This window comes from Notolepis coatsorum (genome assembly GCF_963971535.1).
Source record: "Notolepis coatsorum genome assembly, contig: SCAFFOLD_2244, whole genome shotgun sequence".
Lineage (NCBI taxonomy): Eukaryota > Metazoa > Chordata > Actinopteri > Aulopiformes > Paralepididae > Notolepis > Notolepis coatsorum.
The window spans coordinates 1-26,994 of NW_028172577.1; the positions used below are offsets into that span (position 1 = coordinate 1).

A 26,994-nucleotide genomic window follows, 5' to 3' on the forward strand; every position below is an offset into this window, starting at 1 on the left:
CCTCTCCTCTCCTCTCCTCTCCTCTCCTCCCCTCCCCTCCTCTCCTCCCCTCCTCTCCCCTCTCCTCCTCTCTCCCCTCCTCTCCTCTCCTCTCCTCTCCTCTCCTCTCCTCTCCTCTCCTCTCCCTCTCCTCTCCCCTCCCTCCCCCTCCCCTCCCTCCCCTCCCCCCTCTCCCCTCCCCTCCCCTCCCCTCCACTCACACTGCACGTTGAGCACCACCTGACTCTGGACCGAGCCCACGTCGTTGGTGGCGGTACAGCGGGTACTGCCCGGCGTCCTCCTCTGCCACCTGCTCGATCTTCAGCATGCCCCCCCGCACCACGATGTGAGCGGGCAGCGGGGCCGCCCACCTTGCTCCACTGGACTGTGGGCTCCGGCTCGCCGATGGCCTGGCACTCGAACTCCACCGAGTTGCCCACCACTCACCGTCTGCACCGAGGTGCGCACGTTGATCATCACCTTGGGCAGCGCTGCGGAGAGAGAGGGGCGGGCTTTATAGATATTACATTAAATATAGGATTACTTTAAAGGTGCTGTCAATCACCCCACTGTGACGGTGTCATCACAGCAATGACACGTTGACATAGCCATCATCATCATCATCATCATCATCATCATCATCATCAGGGATGAGGAAGGGACTTGATATTCACTTGGGTGTTTACATTTTTATTTTATTTCTTTCATGTTTTACATATATATTTTTTGTTTTTTTGTTTTGCATATATATATATATGTTTTTTTTATGTTTTAAAATAGTACACTCATTTGGAGTAGTGGAAAAGGGGTAGGATTAAATGAGTGTATACTTCTTCCTACTCCTTTTCGAACATGTAGATTGAGTTGTGTTTTGCTTTTGTTATTGTTTGTTTGTATTCATTGCATGTTCGAAATAAAGATTTCAAATCAAATCAAATCAAATCATCATCTTCGTTTTACGTCCTAGGGGTGGAATCACCAGAGGCCTCACGATACGATACTGTCACGATACTTGAGTCACGATACCATAGTATTGCGATGCTAAATATATTGCGATATGATGAGTATTGCGATATTAATATTGCGACATATTGCGATGTATTACCTTTTTTCAACTGCAAAGTAAAACTTTGTCAACATGATTTATCTAATCAAATAAAGTTCAGTCTGTTCATCTCACTTCAATCATCTTTATTGCAGAACATGGTATTTTCTCAAGCAGACAGATATAAACACTGTAATCTGTGTTGCATGTACCTGACAAACTGAACTGTTTGTATTACAGTCATATTCCAACTTAACTGAATGGACATGTGTGTGTGTGTGTGTGTGTGTGGACTACTGTACTATTACAGGTATTGAAATGAACAATGCAAAAAAAAATTAAATAAAAAAAAAAAATAATAATGTTGTATGAATAATTAAATATCGATACTTGGCGTCCCTGTATCGATACAGTATCGCCACGCAAAGTATCGTGATACTACTACGTATAGATTTCCCCCCCCACCCCCTACTATTTCCCACTACAGTGAGGTTAGACGGGTGATGACTCCACACCACTGGAGTCATACTTTTTGGTTTGGTTAGCCTCTGCGTATCCCTACTCACACAAGGCAGTGCGGCACCCTGTATCCCTAGGTAGGGGGGCTAGAGAGGGTACTAACACCCTGTATCCCTAGGTAGGGAGGCTAGAGAGGGTACTAACACCCTGTATCCCTAGGTAGGGAGGCTAGAGAGGGTACTTAGAGAGGGTATAACACCCTGTATCCATAGTAGGAGGCTAGAGAGGGCACTAACACCCTGTATCCCTAGGTAGGGAGGCTAGAGAGGGCACTAACACCCTGTATCCCTAGGTAGGGAGGCTAGAGAGGGCACTAACACCCTGTATCCCTAGGTAGGGAGGCTAGAGAGGGCACTAACACCCTGTATCCCTAGGTAGGGAGGCTAGAGAGGGCACTAACACCCTGTATCCCTAGGTAGGGAGGCTAGAGAGGGTACTAACACCCTGTATCCCTAGGTAGGGAGGCTAGAGGGACTAACACCCTGTATCCCTAGGTAGGGAGGCTAGAGAGGGCACTAACACCCTGTATCCCTAGGTAGGGGGGCTAGAGAGGGTACTAACACCCTGTATCCCTAGGTAGGGGGGCTAGAGAGGGTACTAACACCCTGTATCCCTAGGTAGGGAGGCTAGAGAGGGTACTAACACCCTGTATCCCTAGGTAGGGAGGCTAGAGAGGGCACTAACACCCTGTATCCCTAGGTAGGGAGGCTAGAGAGGGTACTAACACCCTGTATCCCTAGGTAGGGAGGCTAGAGAGGGCACTAACACCCTGTATCCCTAGGTAGGGAGGCTAGAGAGGGCACTAACACCCTGTATCCCTAGGTAGGGAGGCTAGAGAGGGTACCAACACTTGCCCAAGGTGGACCCTCAGACTAGTGGAGGGAAGGAGTTTTCTGAAAGGAGATGTCTGAAAACTCCCTGACATTAAATGAAGGGAAAACCGAGGTCATTGTTTTTAATAGTGCCCCCCCCGGCCCCCCTCATTGACGCACTTGGTCCCCTGGGTCCAAACCTCTCCACCTCTGTCAGGAACCTCGGGGTCATCTTCGACAGCAATTTTTAATTTGACAAACAGGTCAGCGCCGTAGTCAAAAACAGTTTTTACCACCTTAGACTCCTGGCGAAGACAAAGGCATACCTCTCCCAAAGTAACCTAGAGACGGTGATACATGCCTTTGTCACCACTCGCCTCGACTACTGCAATGCCCTTTACACGGGCATCGACAAATCCCTCCTCCGCCGCCTACAACTGGTGCAGAACGCGCCTCCTCACCAAAACAAGAAAACACGAACACATCAGCCCAGTTTTGGCCTCGCTCCACTGGCTGCCTGTCCGCTTTAGGATCGATTTTAAATTAGCCCTAAATGTTTTTAAATCACTAAATGGCACGGCTCCTCCCTATCTGTCCGAGCTCCTGCACCGCCACACCCCCCACCGATCCCTCAGATCAGCTGACCAGATGCTATTGGTGGTACCCAGAACCAGGCTCAAGACTAGGGGAGACAGAGCTTTCTCCACCGCAGCGCCTAGATTGTGGAACAGCCTCCCCCTCAGCGTACGGACCGCCCAGACCGTGCAGGCTTTTAAATCACTTTTAAAAACCTACCTGTTCTCCTTGGCCTTCCCCCCCCCCACTTAATCACCACTAGACCCCTGGCCCTTCTATCCTCTTTGTTTTACTGTGTCCTACCTGTTTTTATTACTTTCATTGCTTTACTATGTTTATAATCTTATATCTTGCATCATATTATTTTGTTTTTATTACTTTCATTGCTTTACTATGTTTATAATCTTATATCTTGCATCACATTATTTTGTTTTTATCAACCTGCCTGTGAAGCACTTTGGTGCCAGCTGCCGCTGCCTGGAAATGTGCTATACAAATAAAATTGACTTGACTTGAGTTACTTCTCCATTCTAGTTCAGCTTCTGCTAGCCGCTGTGAAAAAGGACCCAGTCCTCAGGTTACAGTACAGAGTGAACAGACCTTGGATGGTGAGCTTGGCTGTGTCCTGCGCCTGGCCGTAGATGCTGCTGGCTCTGCAGATGTAAACGCCCTCGTTGCTCTGCTCAAGGTTCTCGATCCTGCAGAGACATCAGTAAAACACACCGCCATCAGCAAACAGTGCAGAGACATCAGTAAAACACACCGTCATCAGCAAACAGTACATATAATTCATTTATTTTGTAAAGCGCTTTTCAAGGACCCAAGGGTTGGAGGGTCAGGAGAGGAGAGAAGGTAGGGCAGGGGGGGAGGGGAGGGGGGGGGGGGGTTGGAGGGTCAGGAGAGGAGAGAAGGCAGGGCAGGGGGAAAAGAGGTGGCAGGTTGGATAACAGATAACAGAGCATGCCGTGCATGTAGAGCTGTACTGTACGCACCACTGAATTATACTGATACTATATCTATATCCTCAAGCTCCGCCCTCTTTTCTTGACCCTCCTACCACAAGTGTTGCTTTCCTCTGTCATTGTTACAAAGCGAGTGGTACTTACAGAGCGAGCCGCGTATTTCCGCCATTGGTGTCACCGCGCATGCGCAAATTGCCTGGTGCACATGCGCGGTGACACCAATGGCGGAAATACACGGCTCGCTCTGTGAGTACCACTCGCTTTGTAACAATGATTTAAACTGTTTATTAGCAACTCCGAGCTTCCAGACCCCACTGTAAAGCTGTGTTAAACCCATATTGTACGCTGGGTATCTTTGAAATTCATATATGATATATTTTTGACCCACCCCGAGCCCCCCGATCACGCTTGGTACCTTATTTTTAAACTGGTCGCGGTCTACCTGAGAGTGCCTGCGGTAGAGCCTCAGCACCGCAGGCACGAAAGGGGCTACACTCTGGTTGGATGCCAAACTTATTTTCTTTATAATGACAATACATTTTAATCTAATGTAATATATATATATATATCAAATTATATTACGATGGGATTGTATGTGAAATATTCCATTTGGATACAGCCCGTGTATTTGCAGACGTGCAGTCGATCCAAATCACGTGGGAGTGTGAACGTGATGACGGTGCATCGACCTCTACTGTCTGTAACTGTTCTCACCGGGTTTTCCCCCTTTTATTAACACTTTGACTGCCATGAAACGTCTTTTCACGTCATTGCTGGCCATGCTCAAGTTGCCGGGGGACGCTGTACAGCGTCCTTATATCAATATTTCAAAAATCTGCGATCGGATTCATATGTCCCCTCCGCTGGCCTGAGATCCACCAGCAGGACCCACTGAGCTCTCTGGCGGTTCAGGAGCGCCATCTGGTGGCCGATCGGCGCAATCGCCAAACAGGATGTTGAATAGAGGTTGTCCTAGACGACCGTAGTACTTCCGGCGCTCGCTATAGGTCCCGCGACTCTGGCTCGTCACACTACACAGTGATCGATTGCCAATAACTCGATAAACAACATGATTTGGACGTATATACCATTATACAAGCTGGAGATGGACCGGGTAAATTTACATCCCATAATGATAAGATTTCAAACTCGACGATGATCGCCCAACGGCGCGCGGAGACTGGGGTGAGTTTTAGCGTGTAACGTTACCGTCTTAGATACTAACTGCTATTATCAACATTTGACCCACATTAGATGATTGGTATAACGCTGCCCACGGAATTATAAACGCCCCCTCGCCCATCCGGTCAACATCAGATGACGTGTAGTAACTTCTAGAAGTACGTCTAGTTGGAATTTTTATATCGCGCTGATTGCCATAAAACTGTATTGCATCATCAATATAATGCATTTGGGGCTATATATCACGTTCTGGAGAAAGCTGCAGAAAGAGATGAAAACATACTTATACATTAGACCATACTTTACTATGAATATGTGAATGAAAAAGTTTAACGTTGCTACACAATGAACAATACATATAGGACTTTGAATGGGCCCTAATAATGGCAATGTAGCAATAGAATTTAAAAAGTTATAGCCATGCAAAGAAGGGGTACTTCTCCATAGACAAATAGAGCCGGCAACCTATGGTATATCATTAATTTAACCCAAGGCAACCAAAGTGTTAATTATCTTTCTACTAGTATTTATTATATATTTTTCATTATTTGTTTTTTCCTTTAAAATTTTATTTTTATATTATTGTTTTTGTACACGTATATTCTAAATACAATAAAAAAAGGCCATCGCAAAAAAAGAAAACATTGCTCGTCGTCTCATAAGAACTCGGAGGAAGCCTCTCGGTGGCGTCTCACCTCAGAACGCCGTCCTTGATGTGGTGGTTGGGGGGCAGGGCCCCTCCTTCCTTCAGCCACTCGATGATGGTCTCGGCGCCCCCTGCTGCCGAGCAGGTGAACTCCACCGCACTGCCCAGAGCCTTCACCTCCACCTGAGGAGACACGCGCACCGCCAGGGGAGCTGCGGGGGAGACAGAGGCATGGTGAATGGGTTAATGGTTTATTACAAACAATACAAATAATCAAGAAATAACTATGTAAATCTTTCTAATTATATAATAAAGTGTAAAAAAATCTAAATTTTTTTATTAGATTATATATATAATACAAAAAATAATAAACGAAACTGTGTTTTGTCTGAAAAGGAATATTAAGAAGCAATATGCTTATCAGATCCAGCCGCCTTATTGTAATAAACCAGTGGCAACACAGGGTTAAGTTTTCTTCCAACAGAATCATCTGCAAACAAAATCACTTGTCCATCGATCGAGTTAATAATATACTCATTACTGTTAATAAATAATGTGTTATTTATTTTACAATGAATAGGCTACTGTCCACCCACCCAGTATCTTTACAAACTTTAGATCTGTGTTTATTTATATGTAATAATTGTGTCTGTAAGTAAGTATGAAACTTGGGTGCATATACATAAGACTAGTACAGTAGGAGGAGTGCATGGTATATTGAAATTATTTTATTGGGAAAACCACATTGAGATACAGTATCTCGTTTTCGAGAGGGTCCCACATGTTGTGCAATGTGATTCAGAATCAGAACACATGACACACAACAACAACAACAAAATAAAATAAATAAAGGACACATACAAAAACACAACAGAACAAGTACACATTGTAGGAGGATATGTCTCATTATAAGAGGATAAGAGGATATGTCTCAATCTCAAAATGGTAGTATAGGACAATTTTATTAAAACTTTTAAAACGTTTTCTTTTTAACTGTGCATATGACAACTACATAGTGTATCTCGACTGTACTTTACGAGTGCACTTACATCTGACGGTGACCTTAACAACTACATAGTGTATCTCGACTGTACGTTACGACTGCACTTACATCTGACGGTGACCTTAGCGACCACCTCGCTGTTGCCCACGCTGTTCCCCGCCACACACTTGTAGCTCCCAGCATCCTCTGGGGCGGCCAGGTTGATCTGGAGGTCGCCCCCGTTGACCTGGGCCCTGGGGGGCAGCACGCCGTCCACCTTGGTCCAGGTGTAGGTCAGCGGAGGGGTGCCGTGGGCCAGGCACTGCAGACGGATCACCTCGCCCACGCGCACGGCCACGTCGTCGGGCATGGAGGTGGCGTAGGGCAGGGCTGAGGGGGAGCGAGGTGAGGGGAGGTGAGGTGAGATTATATTAGATTAGATTAGATTAGATGAGGTGAGATGAGAGGAGAGCAGAGGAGAGGAGAGGAGAGGAGAGGAGAGGAGAGGAGAGGAGAGGAGAGGAGAGCAGAGGAGAGGAGAGGAGAGGAGAGGAGAGGAGAGGAGAGGAGAGGAGAGGAGAGCAGAGGAGAGGAGAGGAGAGGAGAGGAGAGGAGAGGAGAGGAGAGGAGAGGAGAGGAGAGGAGAGGAGATAAGATGAGATGAGATGAGGTGAGATGAGATAAAATGAGATAAAATAAGATAAGATGAGGTGAGATGTGATGTGATGAGATGTGATAAGATGAGATGAGATAAAATTAGATAAAATGAGATAAAATAAGATAAGATGAGGTGAGATGTGATGTGATGAGATTAGATGAGATGAGATGAGATCGAGGGATCGAACATATATAATGTTATGCACGGTCACAATGCACGTTTTTTTGTTGACCCCAAGAAGAATAGCTACTGCAATATTGTAGAAAATAGGAGATCCTAATAAACTAAACTAAACTAAACATAACATTATTAAGTCAGATGTTGACTGTAAACATAGTTTTAGAATTTAATTAGATCAGTAAAAAAAAATCCCTCCAACACCATCACAGAGAAACCACTGTTATGTATGAATGCTAACGGTCAGCATTATTAAATGATAGCATATTAAATTACAGCATATTAAATGACCCCCCCCCCCCACCCCGGGACAATCTACACAGAGTACACGTTTACTAAATGATAATATAATAAATAATAATAATAATAATAATAATAATAATAATAATAATAATAATAATAATAATAATAATAATAATAATAATAATAATAATAATAATAATAATAATAATAATAATAATAATAATAATATATTAAAATATTGTATAATACTGTATACCAATATAGTGTAGTATTAAATAGTATGATTTAGTTATATTATAATACAATTTAAATAATACAATTATAGAATACATTATATAATATATAGATATGTGTGTGTGTGTATAAATTAATGAACCTAAATAATGCAATTTAACTGATAGATACACAAAATGTATTTATTTATGTTAATTTAATTGTGTTGATGTTTCCATTTCTGCTAAATAAGTCTGTACTGTACATTCTGTTTGGTTTGGTGAACATTGCACTTAGTCCATCAGTGTACTGTATGTGTGTAGGGGCGGGGACAGATAAGAACTTTCTTCTTCCTGTTCCTTTCGGCATATTAATATGTACTGTTGGACTGTAATAATTCCATGTACGAATAAATAAAAATGAAATGACAGGATGGGGACTCACTCTCCACGTCCAGCGTGAGGGTGACCTGGCTGACCCCCAGGGCGTTGGTGGCGTTGCAGATGTACTCCCCAGAGTCCTGGCGCCCCACGCTGGGCAGGACCAGGGTGCTGTTCACCAGCTTGTGTCTCCAGGGCAGCGGGGCGCGCAGCTTGGACCAGGTGATCTTAGGGGCGGGGACCCCTGGAGGCAGACGGCAGTAATGTGCGTTCAAATGAGTTTTTATTTCTTATTTCTTTATTTCGCACCATTTCAGCAAAACAGTAAAGAAAAATCGAAACATTGACCATGACAGAAAGGGTATATAAAGGGCCTCAACTCTCTCGCTCTCTCTCTCTCTCTCTCTCACACACACACACACACACACACACACACACACACACACACACACACACACACACACACACACACACACACACACACACAGCCTTTATATATATATTTCAGCTCTTGAATGTGAAAGGTGGCGGTTCGAGTTTCAAGTTTCTTTATTAGTTGTCATATAGAAATACAGAATACTTTTATATGAAATGCTTCTTTCCGTTTTGCTCCTGAGAGTGTGCTAGATAAAAGGATAAGTATAAAAAGTATAATATAAGTATAGAATAGAAAGTCAAGTACGTCAACAAGTGTAAACAAAACAAACATGTTCAATATACATATTATACAATATACAGTGCAGAGGAGAGAAAGGTAACTGAGTTCCCATATACAGTACAGTGCAGGAATGTGATGAGGTACAACTTAGCTTGTGGTGCCACCTTGTGGTGGTGAGGTGCAATGAGTTGAGTTGTGCAAATCCCAACAAAAAAATATACAAATATACCAATAAATATAAAGTGTCTAAAGTGGGTAGAGTGGGTGCTACAGTGAGTTGTTTATTAAAGTGTGTGCGTGTGGATGTGTGTGCTGTGAGTGTATGTGGTGGTTTGTTACATCGTGTTATTTTCATTGATCGTCATGGTCACATGGTCTGTACCGTGGGCGTGGCAGCGCAGCGTGGCGGTCTGCCCCTCCACCACGATCATCAGGGGCTCGGGCACCGAGGCCAGGGGCACGGAGGGCAGCGAGGAGGAGCCACCCCCCTCCACCGTCACCTGTACCCGGGTCTCCGTCGTGCCCTCGTTGTTGCGGGCCGTGCACACGTAGGTGCCGCTGTCCTCGGGGCGCGCCGCCAGGATCTGACCAGGAGAGAGCAGTGTTGAGAACACGTCCATTTCAATCTTTCAAAGGTGTTCTTATGTACCCCAGTTGCTATTGCATGTACATGTTTGTGTTTCATTACACGTATATGTACATACTTACCAACTACCGTACTTTTCGCACTATAAGCCGCACCTGACTATAAGCCGCAGCAGCTAAATTGAATGATGTGTACATATATAAGCCGCACTGGACTATAAGCCGCAGGTGTTTTAATGTTTAATTACCATATGTTATTGGTAATATGTTATACGCTATTCTTGTGTGTTAACACCTCGCTAAGTGCACCCGCACAGACTACACCCAGCTTCTCGTTTGTAGTCTTTCCACCAGCATTGGGACACAATACTGTCGGACAAATAACAAGAATTAACTCATTTACAAGTTGTATTAAGTTGAGCAAATAAGGGAACAGATAAATAACATTTCAATGCAGTAAAAAAAGCAAGATTTTTACATTTTCGGGTTTGGTCCACATATAAGCTGCACCGTTATATAAGCCGCAGGGTCGAAAAATGGGGAAAAAAGCCGCGGCTTATAGTCCGAAAAGTACGGTATTTTGCCTGTTTTATTCTCCTCCACCCATCGATCATCCATAGCAACACTATTATCACCGACATCTAAGAAGGGAGATCCCGCCTTGAACGGCCCTTCTAAGGTTTCTCTCCTCCACTTTGCCTGTGGTGCTTTTTTCCTATTGCTAGGTTTTAGTGAGTTTTTCTTTACCTTCGTGTGGGGTCTGTCTGGGAGGGTTGCATTCATTTATTTTATTTATTTTACATTTGTTTTGGATTTCAAGGTGGGTTTTTTGTCCTTGATTTATTGTGATGTTTCTTGACTTGTTTAAAGAAGACCTGTCTGGCCCATGGGGACATTAACTTTACAAATAAATTTTATTTGATTTGATTTGATTTTGATTTGAATGACATCATTGAATATACTGTTATTTAATATGCTGTCCGTTAGCCTTCATACATAACAGCGGTTTATCTGTGATGGTGTTGGAGGGATTTTTTTTTTACTGATTTAATAAAATTCTAAAACTATGTTTACGGTCAACATCTGACTTAATAATATTTAGTTTAGTTTAGTTTAGTTTAGTTGGGTTGAGTTAACCCTTCCACCCCGTCACAGAGAGGCCGGTGTTCCATACGTGCTAATAGGCGGCGTGATCTATTGGAATGGAAAGTAAAAACAGAATAGAATACTCCTTTACTCTCTTTAGATGCAAAAATAGATATTTTTTTAATTAAAGGGGAACTATTTTACTATTTCTTTCACTATTTGGGCACTTTTACACAATTCCTGTGAGTTTATGGAACACCTCTGTAATTATATATTTTTTTAATTCATTGTTTTGTATTTCTAATCAAGTCCTCAAAAACAGCATTTTTCTACCTCAAGATCTCGAGCCGTTTTGAGGCTGGGCTCCTAAACCACTGTGTGGCCTGGTGGCATCTGGGACATTATCATGCAGCTGAGTCTCTCTGACATCACAAATCAGCACATTTTCAGATGACTCAGTTCAGTGAGGGTGAATATTGTGAGAGGAGAATTGGAAGAATGCGCCAATATGAGAATTAGAGACATAGATCATATTAATATAAGTCCACATAGCTAGGAAACAATGCTAAACACTGAAAAAGGCCATTTATAAGATAGTTCCCCTTTAAAGTGAATAAATGTTGTGACATTTCGGTATTCAGATGCTGATTTTCACTAATTAAATAACTTATATTTTAACTCTAAAATAACTCTATTTTTGTATTACTATCATGTTGGTCTCACGCACCTGGCAGGCACGTGCACACATAGAGCCCAAAGGGTGCTCGTGCACCTGCCCTTTTGTGCCTCGTAAAAAAGTGCCCTTTTTATGCCAATTTTATATTAAAAAAAAATGTCATGTTTTTTTGTTTAAGTTTAAGTCAGTGATAAAAGTGTCTTTCACGGTTAAGTGAGCTCCTGCACTGATTATTATAGTTCAATATTCAATATTTGATCACCAAAACCCCCCAAAAAGTCCATAAAAGTCCTGTGCACGTCCCTGGCAGCTGGCCTCACACATGTCTACATTGTTGATACATTGACGACGCCGCCCTACAGTAGAGTACAGTAGAGTACAGTAGAGTACAGTAGAGTACAGTAGAACCCTAACCCTACAGTAGAGTACAGTAGAGTACAGTAGAGTACAGTAGAACCCTAACCCTACAGTAGAGTACAGTAGAGTACAGTAGAGTACAGTAGAACCCCCCACCGGTACCTGCATGACGGCGTTGGACTCCATGGGCACGGGGCTGCTCAGCATGGTCTTGCGGGTGCTGTCCAGCCTGTGCCATGTGACCGAGGGGCGGGGCTCGCCCGACGCCTGGCACTCCAGGTTGATGGGGTCGCCCACCCGGACGCGCAGGGGCCCGCTGGGGGTGACGGAGGCCACCGGGGACGCTGTGGGGAGGAGGGAGAGACGTGCAGCGCTGTCAGTACACCGTACTGGCCACCGGGGGGAGCCCTTCATTTACCACCACTGGGCCTCCACTGGGTTTGGAGCGATCAAAACATAGAGTGCTGCTGAAAGACAGTGTGTCTGTGTGTGTGTGTGTGTGTGTGTGTGTGTGTGTGTGTGTGTGTGTGTGTGTGTGTGTGTGTGTGTGTGTGTGTGTGTCTGTGTGTGTGTGTCTGTCTGTGTCTGTCTGTGTGTGTGTGTGTGTGTGTGTGTGTGTGTCTGTGTGTGTCTGTGTGTGTCTGTGTGTGTGTCTGTGTGTGTGTCTGTGTGTGTCTGTGTGTGTCTGTGTGTGTGTCTGTGTGTGTGTCTGTGTGTGTGTGTGTGTGTGTGTGTGTGTGTGTGTCTCTGTGTGTGTCTGTGTGTGTGTGTCTCTCTCTCTCACCTCTGACGATCAGAGACACGATGCTCTGGGTGTGTGTCTCTCTGTGTGTCTGTGTCTGTGTGTGTGTCTCTCTGTGTGTCTGTGTCTGTGTGTGTCTCTCTGTGTGTCTGTGTCTGTGTGTGTGTCTCTCTGTGTGTCTGTGTCTGTGTGTGTCTCTCTGTGTGTCTGTGTCTGTGTGTGTCTCTCTGTGTGTCTGTGTCTGTGTGTGTCTCTCTCTCACCCCTCACGATCAGAGACACGATGCTCTGGGTGTGTGTGTGTATGTGTGTGTCTGTGTGTGTCTGTGTGTCTCTCTGTGTGTCTGTGTGTGTGTGTGTCTGTGTGTGTCTGTGTGTCTCTCTGTGTGTCTGTGTGTGTGTGTGTGTGTGTCTGTGTGTGTCTGTGTGTCTCTCTGTGTGTCTGTGTGTGTGTGTGTGTGTGTGTGTGTGTGTGTGTGTGTGTGTGTGTGTGTGTCTGTGTGTGTCTGTGTGTCTCTCTGTGTGTCTGTGTGTGTGTGTGTGTGTGTGTGTGTCTGTGTGTCTCTCTGTGTGTCTGTGTGTGTGTGTGTGTGTCTGTGTGTGTCTGTGTGTCCCTCTGTGTGTCTGTGTGTGTGTGTGTGTGTGTGTGTGTGTGTGTGTGTGTGTGTCTGTGTGTCTCTCTGTGTGTGTGTGTGTGTGTCTGTGTGTGTCTGTGTGTCTCTCTGTGTGTCTGTGTGTGTGTGTGTGTGTGTGTCTGTGTGTGTCTGTGTGTCTCTCTGTGTGTCTGTGTGTGTGTGTGTGTGTGTGTGTGTCTGTGTGTGTATGTGTGTCTCTCTGTGTGTCTGTGTGTGTGTGTGTGTGTGTGTGTCTGTGTGTGTCTGTGTGTCTCTGTGTGTGTCTGTGTGTCTCTCTGTGTGTGTGTGTGTCTGTGTGTGTCTGTGTGTCTCTCTGTGTGTCTGTGTGTGTGTGTGTGTCTGTGTGTGTCTGTGTGTCTCTCTGTGTGTCTGTGTGTGTGTGTGTGTGTGTGTGTGTCTGTGTGTGTCTGTGTGTCTCTCTGTGTGTCTGTGTGTGTGTGTGTGTGTGTGTGTGTCTGTGTGTGTCTGTGTGTCTCTCTGTGTGTCTGTGTGTGTGTGTGTGTGTGTGTGTGTGTCTGTGTGTGTCTGTGTGTCTCTGTGTGTGTCTGTGTGTCTCTCTGTGTGTCTGTGTGTCTCTGTGTGTGTCTGTGTGTCTCTCTGTGTGTCTGTGTGTCTCTGTGTGTGTCTGTGTGTCTCTCTGTGTGTCTGTGTGTGTCTGTGTGTGTGTGTCTCTCTCTGTGTGTGTCTGTGTGTGTCTCTGTGTGTGTGTGTCTGTGTGTCTCTCTGTGTGTCTCTCTGTGTGTCTCTCTCTGTGTGTGTCTGTGTCTCTCTGTGTCTCTCTGTGTCTCTCTGTGTCTCTGTGTGTCTCTGTGTGTCTCTCTCTGTGTGTGTCTGTGTCTCTCTGTGTGTGTCTCTCTGTGTCTCTCTGTGACCTCTCACCCCTCACGATCAGAGACACGATGCTCTGTGTGTCTGTGTGTCTCTCTGTGTGTGTGTCTGTGTGTGTGTCTCTCTGTGTGTCTCTCTGTGTGTGTGTGTGTGTGTGTGTGTCTCTCTGGGTGTCTCTCTGTGTCTCTGTGTGTGTCTGTGTGTTTGTGTCTCTCTGTGTGTCTCTCTGTGTGTGTCTCTCTGTGACCTCTCACCTCTGACGATCAGAGACACGATGCTCTGGGTGTGTGTGTGTGTGTGTGTGTCTGTGTGTGTCTCTCTGTGACCTCTCACCCCTCACGATCAGAGACACAATGCTCTGGGTGTGTGTGTGTGTGTGTGTCTCTGTGTGTCTGTGTGTGTCTGTGTGTGTGTGTCTCTCTGTGACCTCTCACCTCTCACGATCAGAGACACGATACTCTGGGTGATCCCGAACAGGTTGCTGGCCACACAGCGGTAGGTTCCCTGGTCGCTGGCCTGAGCGTTGACGATGGTGATGACGGTGCCGTCCGCGCCGACCTTCACGTTGTCTGCAGGACAGAGAGGCAGAGGGACATGCGTCACCATCTGTACGTATGTGCCATATATATTTTTTTTCTTATATATTTATTCTTACCGTATATATATCTATACAGTATCTATCCTCACCTTTTTAGTTTTACATATCTGTAGATAGTGATACTATATCTATATCTGTACATATCTCTTACCTACTCTTACTAGTTACACTGCTGGCCAGTATGACTTAGTTTCAAGTTTCCAAGTTTCTTTAATAGTTGTCATACAGAAGTACAGAATACTTTTATACAAAATGCTTCTTTCTGTTACGCTACAGAGACTGTGCTAGACAAGATAAGTATGAAATAAAATATGAAATAAAATAGTATAGCATGTAAAATAGAAGTAAAATTAGAGGTCACAGTGTTCAGTATAGACGTACAATGTTCGATGCAGAATAGAAGTAACTGAGTTACCATACAATATACTATATACTATGCAATGTACTAATACAATACTATATAGTGCAAAGCAGAAATGGGATGAGGTACAATTTGGGTACAATTTACAGTAAGGTGTACGAGTTGTAGTGCAAATCCTTTACCAATAAATATAAAGTGTGTTTAGGTGTTCTAAAGTGTGGAGAGTGGGTGCTGCACAGTGTCTTTATACCTGTATCACTGTACATATTAATACTACAACTCTGTACACACATCTGATTATCACTATTACTCAGTAGTACTAATGTATATATCTTATACCCAGTTTAATCACCTGTACGTTGTATATTACTGTTGCACTTTACTGTTACATTTGCACTCTGGTTGGATGCCAACCTCTTTTCGTTGTACTGTACTTGAGGTGCATGATGACAATACATTTGAATCTAATCTAATATGATCTAATCTAATCTGCCCCCTGCCCCCCCCCCCGCCCCCCGGTCCTCACCCCCTGACCCCACCCCCTGCCGCGTCCCGGTCCTCACCCCCTGCCCCCCCCCCCCCCCCCGGTCCTCACCTGACCCCCCCCCACCCCCCGGTCCTCACCTGGCAGCGGCTGGTTGCTGGACAGCTTCCACTCCAGGCGGACGGGCTGCGCTCCGCTGTAGACTCTGCACCTGAAGCTGGCCGACTCGCCCACGCGCACTGCAGCGCTGTGCGGCTCGATGGAGATGATGGGCGTCTGCAGTCCTGCACCCGGAGACAAGAGGTCAGAGGTCAGGCCTCGCGCGCTCACCATGTTGTTGATCTCACTTCACTGACTCACAGACACCCGAGGTGCCACAGCGCCACACGCTGGCCGCGTTCACACACTGCAAGCCTTAGTTAGTGCCCTGATTTATTGCTTAGATCTGATCTTTTTTTAGTTTTGGCTGTTTCACGTTCCTTTTTAACCCTTTCACTGCCACACGACAGCTGGTTAACCCTTTCACTGTGACAATACAGAAGGTTAGCCCTTTACTATCACGCAACCGACGGCGATGCTCCATCATTAGCATCATTAGCTCCGCATTTGCGATAGTAAAGGGCTAACCTTCTGTCGTGTGGCAGTGAAAGGGTTAAATGTGGCCAAGGTCAGATTCCAGTGAACGCTCCTGAACTGACCCGCATCATCATGGGGTGTAAAGTACTCGAGTAATTGTACTTTGTTACAATAGTTAAGTACTGTTTTGGGGGATTTGTACTTTACTCGAGTAGTATTAGGTTTGTATACTTGTACCCAATTACATTTCAGAGGGAAAAAAACATACTTTTTACTCCTTACATTTAAAATGCAGACCTACAAAGTACAAAGTACAAATCTCGCAGGTCCAACCATTTTTATTATTATATTTGTTTCTCTGGCCGAACTAACGCTAACGTTATTAATCCTGCGGCCGCACTTTATTTAAAAACAGCCAATCAAATCCCCATCAATGGAAAATGAACCCGCCCATACCCATGCTGATTGGTCCTTGTGCAAGACTAGAAAGCGGGGATCTTTGATTAAACACCTGCTATCAGAAGAACAGACAGTCAGAGTGACGAGCTACAGAAGACGGCCCCAAACGATAGTACGAGTGATGAAGAGGACGGAACGGAACATGTCATTGCCCCGGAATAAAAAAGGCTTTTACTTTTACATTTTAGTACTTAAGTACATTTAAAATTAGAAACTTTTTTACTTTTACTCAAGTGTGTTTTTAGCCAGATACTCTGACTTTTACTTGAGTACGATTTTGAGACGGTAACCATACTTTCACTTAAGTATCATTTCTGGGTACTTTTTACACCCCTGCCCGCATGCGCAAATGAACAATAAAGATTAAAAAAAATAAAAAAAAGAAGAATACATCTAGAGTGAAACGCAGGAAGGACCGAGCAAAGCAACAGTGATGCCACACGCTGATGTCACACTGGGTCGGGGGGGAAAGCACAACTGGAAAAGCCGCTCATAATCATAACGGGCGTCAGGCGGAGAACAACACCCTGCACTGCCCTGCCCTCTGACTCCCGCTGGCACTGCCCTGCCCTGCCCTCTGACTCCCGCTGGCACTGCCCTGCCCTGCCCTCTGACTCCCGCTGGCACTGCCCTGCCCTGCCCTCTGACTCCCGCTGGCACTGCCATGAGCTGCTATGAGTTCAGTGTGAGAAGGAAAGATCTGTCGCCTCTAATCCTGTTGCCAGGCCTTTGGGAGAGTACAGAACAGAGTAGAGTAGAGTAGAATATAGAGTAGAGTAGAATATAGAGTAGAGTAGAGTAGAATAGAATATAGAGTAGAGTAGAGTAGAGTAGAGTAGAGTAGAGTAGAGTCGAGTCGAGTAGAATATAGAGTAGAGTAGAGTAGAGTAGAGTAGAGTAGAGTAGAGTAGAATATAGAGTAGAGTAGAGTAGAGTAGAGTAGAGTAGAATATAGAGTAGAGTAGAGTAGAGTAGAGTAGAGTAGAGTAGAATATAGAGTAGAGTAGAGTAGAGTAGAATATAGAGTAGAGTAGAGTAGAATATAGAGTAGAGTAGAGTAGAGTAGAGTAGAGTAGAATATAGAGTAGAGTAGAGTAGAGTAGAGTAGAGTAGAGTAGAATATAGAGTAGAGTAGAGTAGAATATAGAGTAGAGTAGAGTAGAGTAGAATATAGAGTAGAGTAGAGTAGAGTAGAATATAGAGTAGAGTAGAGTAGAGTAGAGTAGAGTAGAATATAGAGTAGAGTAGAGTAGAGTAGAATATAGAGTAGAGTAGAGTAGAGTAGAATATAGAGTAGTGTAGAGTAGAGTAGAGTAGAGTAGAGTAGAATATAGAGTAGAGTAGAGTAGAGTAGAATAGAGTAGAGTAGAGTAGAGTAGAATATAGAGTAGAGTAGAGTAGAGTAGAGTAGTGTAGAGTAGAGTAGAGTAGAGTAGAGTAGAGTAGAGTAGAGTAGTGTAGAGTAGAGTAGAGTAGAAAGTAGAATAGAGTAGAGTAGAGTAGAGTAGAATATAGAGTAGAATAGAGTAGAGTAGAGTAGAGTAGAGTAGAGTAGAGTAGTGTAGAGTAGAGTAGAGTAGAAAGTAGAATAGAGTAGAGTAGAGTAGAGTAGAATATAGAGTAGAATAGAGTAGAGTAGAGTAGAGTAGAGTAGAGTAGAGTAGAATATAGAGTAGAGTAGTGTAGAGTAGAGTAGAGTAGAAAGTAGAATAGAGCAGAGTAGAGTAGAGCAGAGTACAGTGTAGAGTAGGGTATGGCAGAGTACAGTACCGCCACCTACAGGAGGGGGGGGGGGGGGGGACATCTACCGGAACACCAGCGGCCCCAGGGCTGACTCATACTCACGGACGGAGGTGGAGGTGACCGACACGGAGACCGAGACCTGGCGGAGCTGGACGCCGGGGTTGCCAGGGTTACCCTCCACCCGGCAGATGTACTCTCCAGAGTCGTCGGGGGTGGCGGTCAGGATCCGCAGCTGGCTGCCCAGGACCTGCAGGAGACACGGTGGGCATCAGTATCAGTGACACTAGTGAAGTGTTTAAATGCAGCTATAAACAGGAACTATTGGACAAGTATACGTTAGAGGAGCTTGAAAATAATGTGAACTAGTATTTTTGTAATCATTCAGTTTTCTTTTGCTGTAGTGGATAGGTATATTATTATTTTTTTATATTGATAGATAATTTATTACATATTAATATGATATTGTAAGGCAGGGGCAGGACCAGATAAGCTTTGCTTCTTTCTGTTCCTTCTCGAACAAAACGTTGTCTTTTCTTGAGCTGTTGATTATGTCTAGGAAGATATATTTTATTTTATTTATTTTTATTTTTTTTCCCCACTTTTCTCCTTATTTTCAAATTTTCTCCCATCCCAATTTCGCTGTTTCTAATTCTCCCCTCCCCTGTCTTGAACGTTGCTCGCATGTGCCCCCCACTGGTCGGCTGTAGGGAGGATAGAAGCCTTGCATCACGTGTCCCCTCCGATACACGAGGAGGCAGCCAGTCACATCTTTTCACCTGCCAGAGCGGACTCTCATTGGCGAGGTGTAACGTGTGGGAGGCTCACACTACCCCCGCCACTTCCTGTCTCTGCTGTGCAGGCGTCCCCCAACCGACCTGTAGGAGTCGCTGTCCACAACGTCCAGATTACCACCCATCGACTTCCACCCGCTGACTCTGCCAATTGAGTTAGTATGACGGCCGGCCCAAGCCGGAGGCAACGCCGACAGCCGGATTTGAACCCGGTGTCTCTTGCGTTGGTGACGAGCGCAATGTCCGCTGCGCCACCCAGCCGCCCGGTTTGGTTATTTTATTGAAGTTAAAACAGTTCATATAGTAGTATCATAATAAAGTGAATCACGGCTTGATTTAACGTTGTGTAGCGTGCGGTCAGCAAAATATGACTTCCCCGTTCACCCCCTCACCCCCTCACCATACCTGACACCCGCCGGTGAACAGCTGATTTTTACTACTACTAACTAACCACGTGACCCCTGTGTGAATGGCGTAACCATAACAACCCATGTTGTCTATACCTGTCACCAACACACATTATTTGCTTAAAACTGCTCTATATCAGTGATGGCTGTCAGAATGTAGAGCAATTACTTTAACTGTAGAACACGTATATTTTAACAAACAAAAAATCACTTACAGCACCTTTAAATTAAAGTAAAAAAAACTGCCAAAAAACAACCCAAAAAAAAAAAAAAGAACAAACATGAACTGAAATTGAAATTGAACGAGCGAAGCCTGAGGTACGAGGTTTTCCTCCGACGGCGGAGCTGCTGTGTGTTTACGTTGCCGAGCGTCTGACCTGGTGATTGGAGGAGAGCCGGCCGTTGGCTCTGGTCCAGGTCACATGGGGCGGCGGGTTGCCGGGGACGAGGCAGTTCAGGTCCAGACTGTGGCCCTCCTGCACGTCGGCGATGGAGGGCTGGATGCTGATGAGGGACGAGATGTGGTCCGCTGCAACAACCACACATACACACCGTTTCATTCAATAGAATAGGGTTAGGGATGTCCGATATTATCGGCCGATATTGGCATTAAAATAAAATGTAATATCGGAAATGATCGGTATCGGTTTTCAAAAAATAAAAAATCCAAAATAATTTTTTTCTTTTTTACATTTATTTAACCTTTATTTACCCAGGCAAGCAAGTAAGAACAAATTCTTATTTTATTTATTGTCAAAAGTATGCATAATGTTGTGTTTTTTGGGGGGGAAACCTGCATATATCGGTATCGGTTGATATCGGTATCGGAAATTAAGAGTTGGACAATATCGGTATATCGGATATCGGTAAAAAAGCCAACATCGAACATCCCTAAATAGAATAGAATACAAATCCTTTATTTATCCCGAGGGAAATTGGGCACTACTGATCGCTCACAGTAAACAATAAACATTTAGGTCGTCAATAATATGAAAATAAGAATACGAATATAATAATATAAAAAATAAGAATAAAGATTAACATACAGTCCAGGATATACATTCTGGTATGTATATACATTCTAAAATCTTAAAAATGTAATATAAAATATACAGAGATATACAGTAAAACACCAGCAATACCGGCAGTTTTCACATGTAAATGGTGAATGGACAGTGGACTGTCATGTCCAGTGTTCTGAACGTGCACCACTGGATCACAGAAAGGCACGAGCCTCTCGCGGGGTTTCCTTCCGGAACACAGGATGGGATTGAGACGGATGGGGATTTGCGTAACCAAGCTTTGCACACATTAAAAGGAAAGGAGAGGTTTGTGATGTCATATATTCCATTCCAACAGTTAAAGCTGCAGTAGGCAACTCCGGAGAAACTGTTCAGTGTATCGGCCCCCTGGACCCCCACCCCCCCCCCCTCTGTCCAAATCTAAACAAAATTCTAAATTCTTTACCCTAAATGAAAATCCAAACTCCAATAAACCGGTTAAATCCTGCTTTCTTCAACTCCGAAACGTTGCAAAAATCAGACCATTAGTTTTTCCGCCTCTGACTTTATAACGTGTCACATCCACGCCTTCGTTTGTTGACGTCTTGATCACTGTGATGCCACCTGCCTCACCCTGACCCCCCCCCCCCCCCACGTCTTGATCACTGTGATGCCACCTGCCTCACCCTGACCCCCCCCCCCCCCCCCCCCCCCCGACCGCCTTCAACTGGTACAGAATGCAGCAGCATCTGATGTGGTTATGTGATTTATGATTATGTGTATGTGTGCCTGCCATATGTGTGGCCTGCCTATACAGTGCTTATACATGTATGGGCTTTGATTTGTCCCTGTACACTGTTTTGTATAGATGCACGAATGCCTAGTGAATGTACAGAATATGTTTTAAACTGTCTTTTATATTAGCTTTAAAATGTCCTTCTATTTTTCTGTTTATTTTCTGGCTTAAACATCTAGACCAGGGCCCCATTCCTCGTACGTGGTTCAACTAAGTCGATCAAGATGTCATTATCCAGCTTCAGTTAACCCGATGTTTGAAGTCGGGATTTTCCTGTTCCTCGAAGGTGGATTCAGTCTCGTTAACTCAAGCCAGACTTGCGACTCAGGCTAAATGCGCGCGGCCGCTTCAGGTGAAAAGCCAGCACGTATCGATGGCAGAGATCCTGATTCTCTAACGGCATTGATTGATTAATTGATTTGAAACTTTATTGACAGATTGCAATACGGCTCAATCGCCTCGCCGACAAGTTAAATGCGTTATCTATAGGCTAATTTTAAGTCCCTCATTACCTCAATCAATCAGATTATATTTCTTTAAACTTGCCTGCTGGATTGAATAATCAAATGAGATCTTGCTAGCGAAAATAATTAGTTAAACTGTTACACAGAATTACGATACGGCTCTCTTACCCATTGATTGATGTATAGTCGATCTTTAACTTATCTCTACTGTGGTCTAACGGGTTGTTCCTTTGACTTTCACGCAGACGACCGGGGTTCGAGACCCTAGTCTTTTCCTTCTTTTTGCAATATAGGAATAATTCAATTTGGTGCACGTTGAGAGCTATATAAAGAATGACATCCTCAATGCATGTTTAAGCATTACATCACGCGCAGGAGTGGTTTGTGACCAATAAACCATGCCTAGGGGTGGTCGTTAGGCCCGAGGCGCAGCCGAGGGTCGTTAGACCCCCCTAGGCATGGTTTATTGGTCACAAATCACGACTGCAAGTGATGTAAAGCTTTTATACAACTGCCAGATTCATCCAACCTTATTTCTATACAATAAACACACATTAATCGAAGATTTATTGAAAAAACCATCCGCCAGAAAAAGTAGTTCCCACAACTACAAAAAAGACAAGTTGCCTCCATGTGGAAGCAGCTTGAAGTGCATCCAACCAAACTAACACATCCAACTGTGTATTATTGGAATGATTGAGAGAAGTTGCCTCATGTGGAAGCAGCTTGAAGTGCATCCAACCAACTAACACATCCAACTGTGTATTATTGGAATGATTGATTGAAAATTTTATTACCAGATGGGCAGAATGGGTACAATACAGTACGGCTCAATACACACAATTGTTAAGGGAATGCAGACCTACTTTCCATAGAACTTCATTCTTAGATGCTTCTATATAAAGTAGGTAAAACAAATTAAAAAGTCTTCTTTGCCCTATAGGAAAAAAACGTTTTCTTCGCCCTATTCTTTTATTTATTTTTTTAAACCTACTGTAGAGGGCCTAAACTTAACCAGTTGGAAACCAAGCGTACAGTAATAAAATTAGCAATCAATCAATCAATCAACTCAATAGGCCATGCTCACTTAGAACAGCGCAGCACCCAGCTCTCTGACTATCCCCCGCGTTGCAGGCAGAGTGTGTGTGTGTGTGTGCGTGCGTGTGCGTGCGTGTGTGTGTGTGCGTGTGTGTGTGTGTGTGTGTGTATGTGTGTGGGGGGGGGGGGGGGTGTGTGGCGGTGGGTGGAGACTAGAGCGAGCGCTGACAGTCGAAAGGAAAAAGAAATTGAAAAAAAAATCGCAAATTAATCCATCAATCAATCCGCGATTTTTCTTTTGTTACAGAATGATTCAAGACCCATCAATTACATCATCCAACATTGTTTAAACGACTAAGACATTCGCTGTGACAGAATCGCTTGATATTTAGTCGTTTAGTCGCCATTAACATATCCATTTGTAAAGATTATTGGCCACCTTCTTGTGATCCGGCGGAGTGATGTGATGTGGGTCGGTTGTGGGCGGGTCCTGGGCCAGCAGCGTGGATTGTTGCCAATAAAGACGTGTTAATGGCCAATCAGAATCGAGAAATTTGCATGCCGTTGTATAAAGATTTATAATATTTTAACTTAAAACCAGGCTACTTTGGCGTATAATCATTAATATTATATTCAAGAAGATTATATTGGAAACACGGAGTTTTGAACCCCGGTCGCTGGGTTGGCAGGCTTGAGCACTACCGCTGGGCCACTGGGCCAGATGGGATAAATTCATTGTTTATACATTAATGAACGAGAGACCCGTGTTTAGAATATTCCTTATTTTGAATGAAGTTTTATTTCTTTATCCTCATTCATTAATGTGACGTCAACGGCTCATTCAATTTCTCAAATCCGTCAAACAGCGCATCTCATCAGACATCTTAATCCCAGTTACAATTAAAATAACCACGTCATAATGTGTACATCGCACCGAGCGAGCGCCACGGTATATATAACGTGCATTATTTAGGACAAAGTGAATTTAGTATCAGCATTTTGGGTCTATTTTACATTTCAAAAGCCCCCTCTGGAAGAATGGAGCACAAAAACGTAATTCAGAATGGTATAATGCAGATCGTAGACTGTGGGAATAGTTTCAGGAAACGGGCTGTAACTTTTTTGCGGGGGCGTGGCGATGGTTCAGGCTAACTTGAACTTAAACTCTGCTTTCGACCAGGCTCAAACTTTTGGATCTGTTGTCATGGTGATTTGGAAAATCCACGTACGGGGAACCGGAAAGTCCGGCTAACTCAGTTATCCAGTTAAAGTTATCCGGCTAACTCAGTTATCCAGGTACGAGGAACAGGGCCCAGGGCCTACAACTGAAAACGACAGTAGCAACCCTGCTAATGTTGGCATATTTACAGTTTTTTTACTGTAAGTCCCGTCGCTCCTGTTTTGGCCTCACTGCGACTGGCTGCCGGTGAGATTCAGGACGTTAAACTTCTTGTAATCACCTTGTTGTACGAGGCTCTTAGCTCCTGGCCACGTCTCTCTGAGCTGCTAATCCCTCTCGCTCTAAAACCACGCGGTCACTTAGGTCTTCCAACTAAAAACCATGCGGTCGGCGTTTACAGCATGCCAACCTTAAAACGAGGGCACCCAAGTGGCGACCCGTGTATCGCGCTGCGTCGCGAAGCGGCCGACCGACCCGGGTTCGACTCCAGGGTTCGACTCCCTTTGCCGAATGTCTTCCCCCCCGCTCTGTCTCCCGTTCTTCCTCTGTCTCTCTCTCTCTCTACCGGACTGCCCGGTAGTACAAACTAATAAAAAATCTACCAAAAACATAATAATAAAAAGTAAAAAAACGAAAGGTGACCGCGCATTTACTGCCCTCTGGAACAACAACACCCCCACGTTCACTAGATCGACTGAGTCCGTTTTGAATGTCTCAAACCCATATCTTCAGGTCGGCCTCTCAGTGAATTTCTCGTGTGGGTTCTGGGGTCTGTGTGCCCTCCCTCCTGTGTGTGGGTTCTGGGGTCTGTGTGCCCTCCTGACTGTGGGTTCTGGGGTCTGTGTGCCCTCCTCCTGTGTGTGGGTTCTGGGGTCTGTGTGCCCTGCTGTGTGTGGGTTCTGGGGTCTGTGTGCCCTCCTCCTGTGTGTGGGTTCTGGGGTCTGTGTGCCCTCCTCCTGTGTGTGGGTTCTGGGGTCTGTGTGCCCTCCTGTGTGTGGGTTCTGGGGTCTGTGTGCCCTGCTGTGTGTGGGTTCTGGGGTCTGTGTGCCCTCCTCCTGTGTGTGGGTCCTGGGGTCTGTGTGCCCTCCTCCTGTGTGTGGGTTCTGGGGTCTGTGTGCCCTCCTCCTGTGTGTGGGTTCTGGGGTCTGTGTGCCCTCCTGTGTGTGGGTTCTGGGGTCTGTGTGCCCTCCTCCTGTGTGTGTGTTCTGGGGTCTGTGTGCCCTCCTGACTGTGTGGGTTCTGGGGTCTGTGTGCCCTCCTCCTGTGTGTGGGTTCTGGGGTCTGTGTGCCCTCCTGACTGTGTGGGTTCTGGGGTCTGTGTGCCCTCCTCCTGTGTGTGGGTTCTGGGGTCTGTGTGCCCTCCTGACTGTGTGGGTTCTGGGGTCTGTGTGCCCTCCTGACTGTGTGGGTTCTGGGGTCTGTGTGCCCTCCTCCTGTGTGTGGGTTCTGGGGTCTGTGTGCCCTCCTCCTGTGTGTGGGTTCTGGGGTCTGTGTGCCCTCCTGTGTGGGTTCTGGGGTCTGTGTGCCCTCCTGTGTGGGTTCTGGGGTCTGTGTGCCCCCCCTCCTGTGTGTGGGTTCTGGGGTCTGTGTGCCCTCCTCCTGTGTGTGGGTTCTGGGGTCTGTGTGCCCCCCCTCCTGTGTGTGGGTTCTGGGGTCTGTGTGCCCTCCTGTGTGTGGGTTCTGGGGTCTGTGTGCCCTCCTCCTGTGTGCCCTCCTCCTGTGTGCCCTCCTCCTGTGTGTCCTCCTCCTGTGTGCCCTCCTCCTGTGTGCCCTCCTCCTGTGTGCCCTCCTCCTGTGTGCCCTCCTCCTGTGTGCCCCCCCTCCTGTGTGCATGATTTCATTTAGTCATTTAGCTGAACGCTTGTATCCAAAGTGACTCACAAGTTCTATACAACAAGTCAGCAGGGAGGCTACGACTCTGGCAGCTGAGGGTCAGGAAGGCTCCCACATAGCCCCCCCCCCCTGACTGAAGGCTCCCACGTAGCCCACCCCCCCTGACTGAAGGCTCCCACGTAGCCCACCCCCCCCTGACTGAAGGCTCCCACGTAGCCCACCCCCCCTGACTGAAGGCTCCCACGTAGCCCACCCCCCCCTGACTGAAGGCTCCCACGTAGCCCACCCCCCCTGACTGAAGGCTCCCACGTAGCCCACCCCCCCTGACTGAAGGCTCCCACGTAGCCCACCCCCCCTGACTGAAGGCTCCCACGTAGCCCACCCCCCCTGACTGAAGGCTCCCACGTAGCCCCCCCCCCCCTGACTCTGTTCTGTTGAGCCACAGATCCTTTTTTTTTTTTTTTTTATTATTTTCTTGTTACCGTTTTTTTCCAATTGGACAGCACCTTGCTTCCTTATTTTTTTAATCTTATTTCTTAAATTTTTTCCTGTTGTTACTATGCATATATATTCATATATATTTTGTACCCTTTCTTTTATATAGCTTCTCTCTCTTTAAATACAATGTATTATTATTATTATATATATCTGCTTTAATGCTGTATATAGCATATTATATATATTTATATAACGTTATATGCAGGTGTATAAGTAGGTATATTCAGGTTGTAACTTGTACGCAGGTATATTCAGACAGATGTGGACACCATGACCTCTGTCTGACCTCGCCGGGGGCCTCGCCCGCTCACCTCGGCGCACGGTGACCTGGATGGGCGCGCTGCTGGAGCCGAACTTGTTGCTGCCGGCGCACGTGTAGGCACCCGAGTCCGACATCTTGATGTTGGGGATGAGCAGGGTGCCGATGTCGGTGCGCTCCATGCGGGCCTGGAGGAGGACAACCAGAACCGCAGCGCGACGGGAGGTTAAAGGTCGGACACCGATTCCAGCTCGAATCTAACGGCCTGCTATGTTGTGATACGTACAGCGGCCCCTTTCGTGACCGTGATGCACCGAGTGAATCCACAGTCCCTCGCTCCTCCATAGGAACATCCCACAATTAACTCTGAAGAACTGGTCCTCAGCGAAACGCTCGTTGTACAAGTATCGCAGAGACATCTCAAAGGTACTACTCACAGTTGCACGAGGGTTTCGGACGCGTGTATATTTCCCCTAACGCACTTTGAGAAGCGTTTTGATAGAGAAAATCGAGACAGTTAATTTTCCTATGGAGGAATAAGGGACTGTGTATTGGAGTGCATCACA

At 45.5% G+C, this 26,994-nt stretch overlaps 1 protein-coding gene across 1 annotated transcript; it reads right to left on the reverse strand.

Moving 5' to 3' along the window:
* Positions 1–200: 200 nt before the first annotated feature.
* Positions 201–26,613, reverse strand: sid4 (secreted immunoglobulin domain 4; the record flags this gene model as incomplete). The annotated part of the gene is given in 15 exon segments (XM_084338978.1): positions 201–261; positions 263–340; positions 342–422; positions 424–470; positions 3,532–3,629; positions 5,771–5,933; positions 6,833–7,093; positions 8,439–8,618; positions 9,415–9,616; positions 11,899–12,080; positions 14,375–14,509; positions 15,524–15,667; positions 18,264–18,408; positions 19,737–19,888; positions 26,481–26,613. Coding segments are annotated over 15 exon segments (2,059 nt in total), but the record flags the coding sequence as incomplete, so codon positions are not given.
* Between the last annotated feature and the right edge of the window lie 381 nt (positions 26,614–26,994).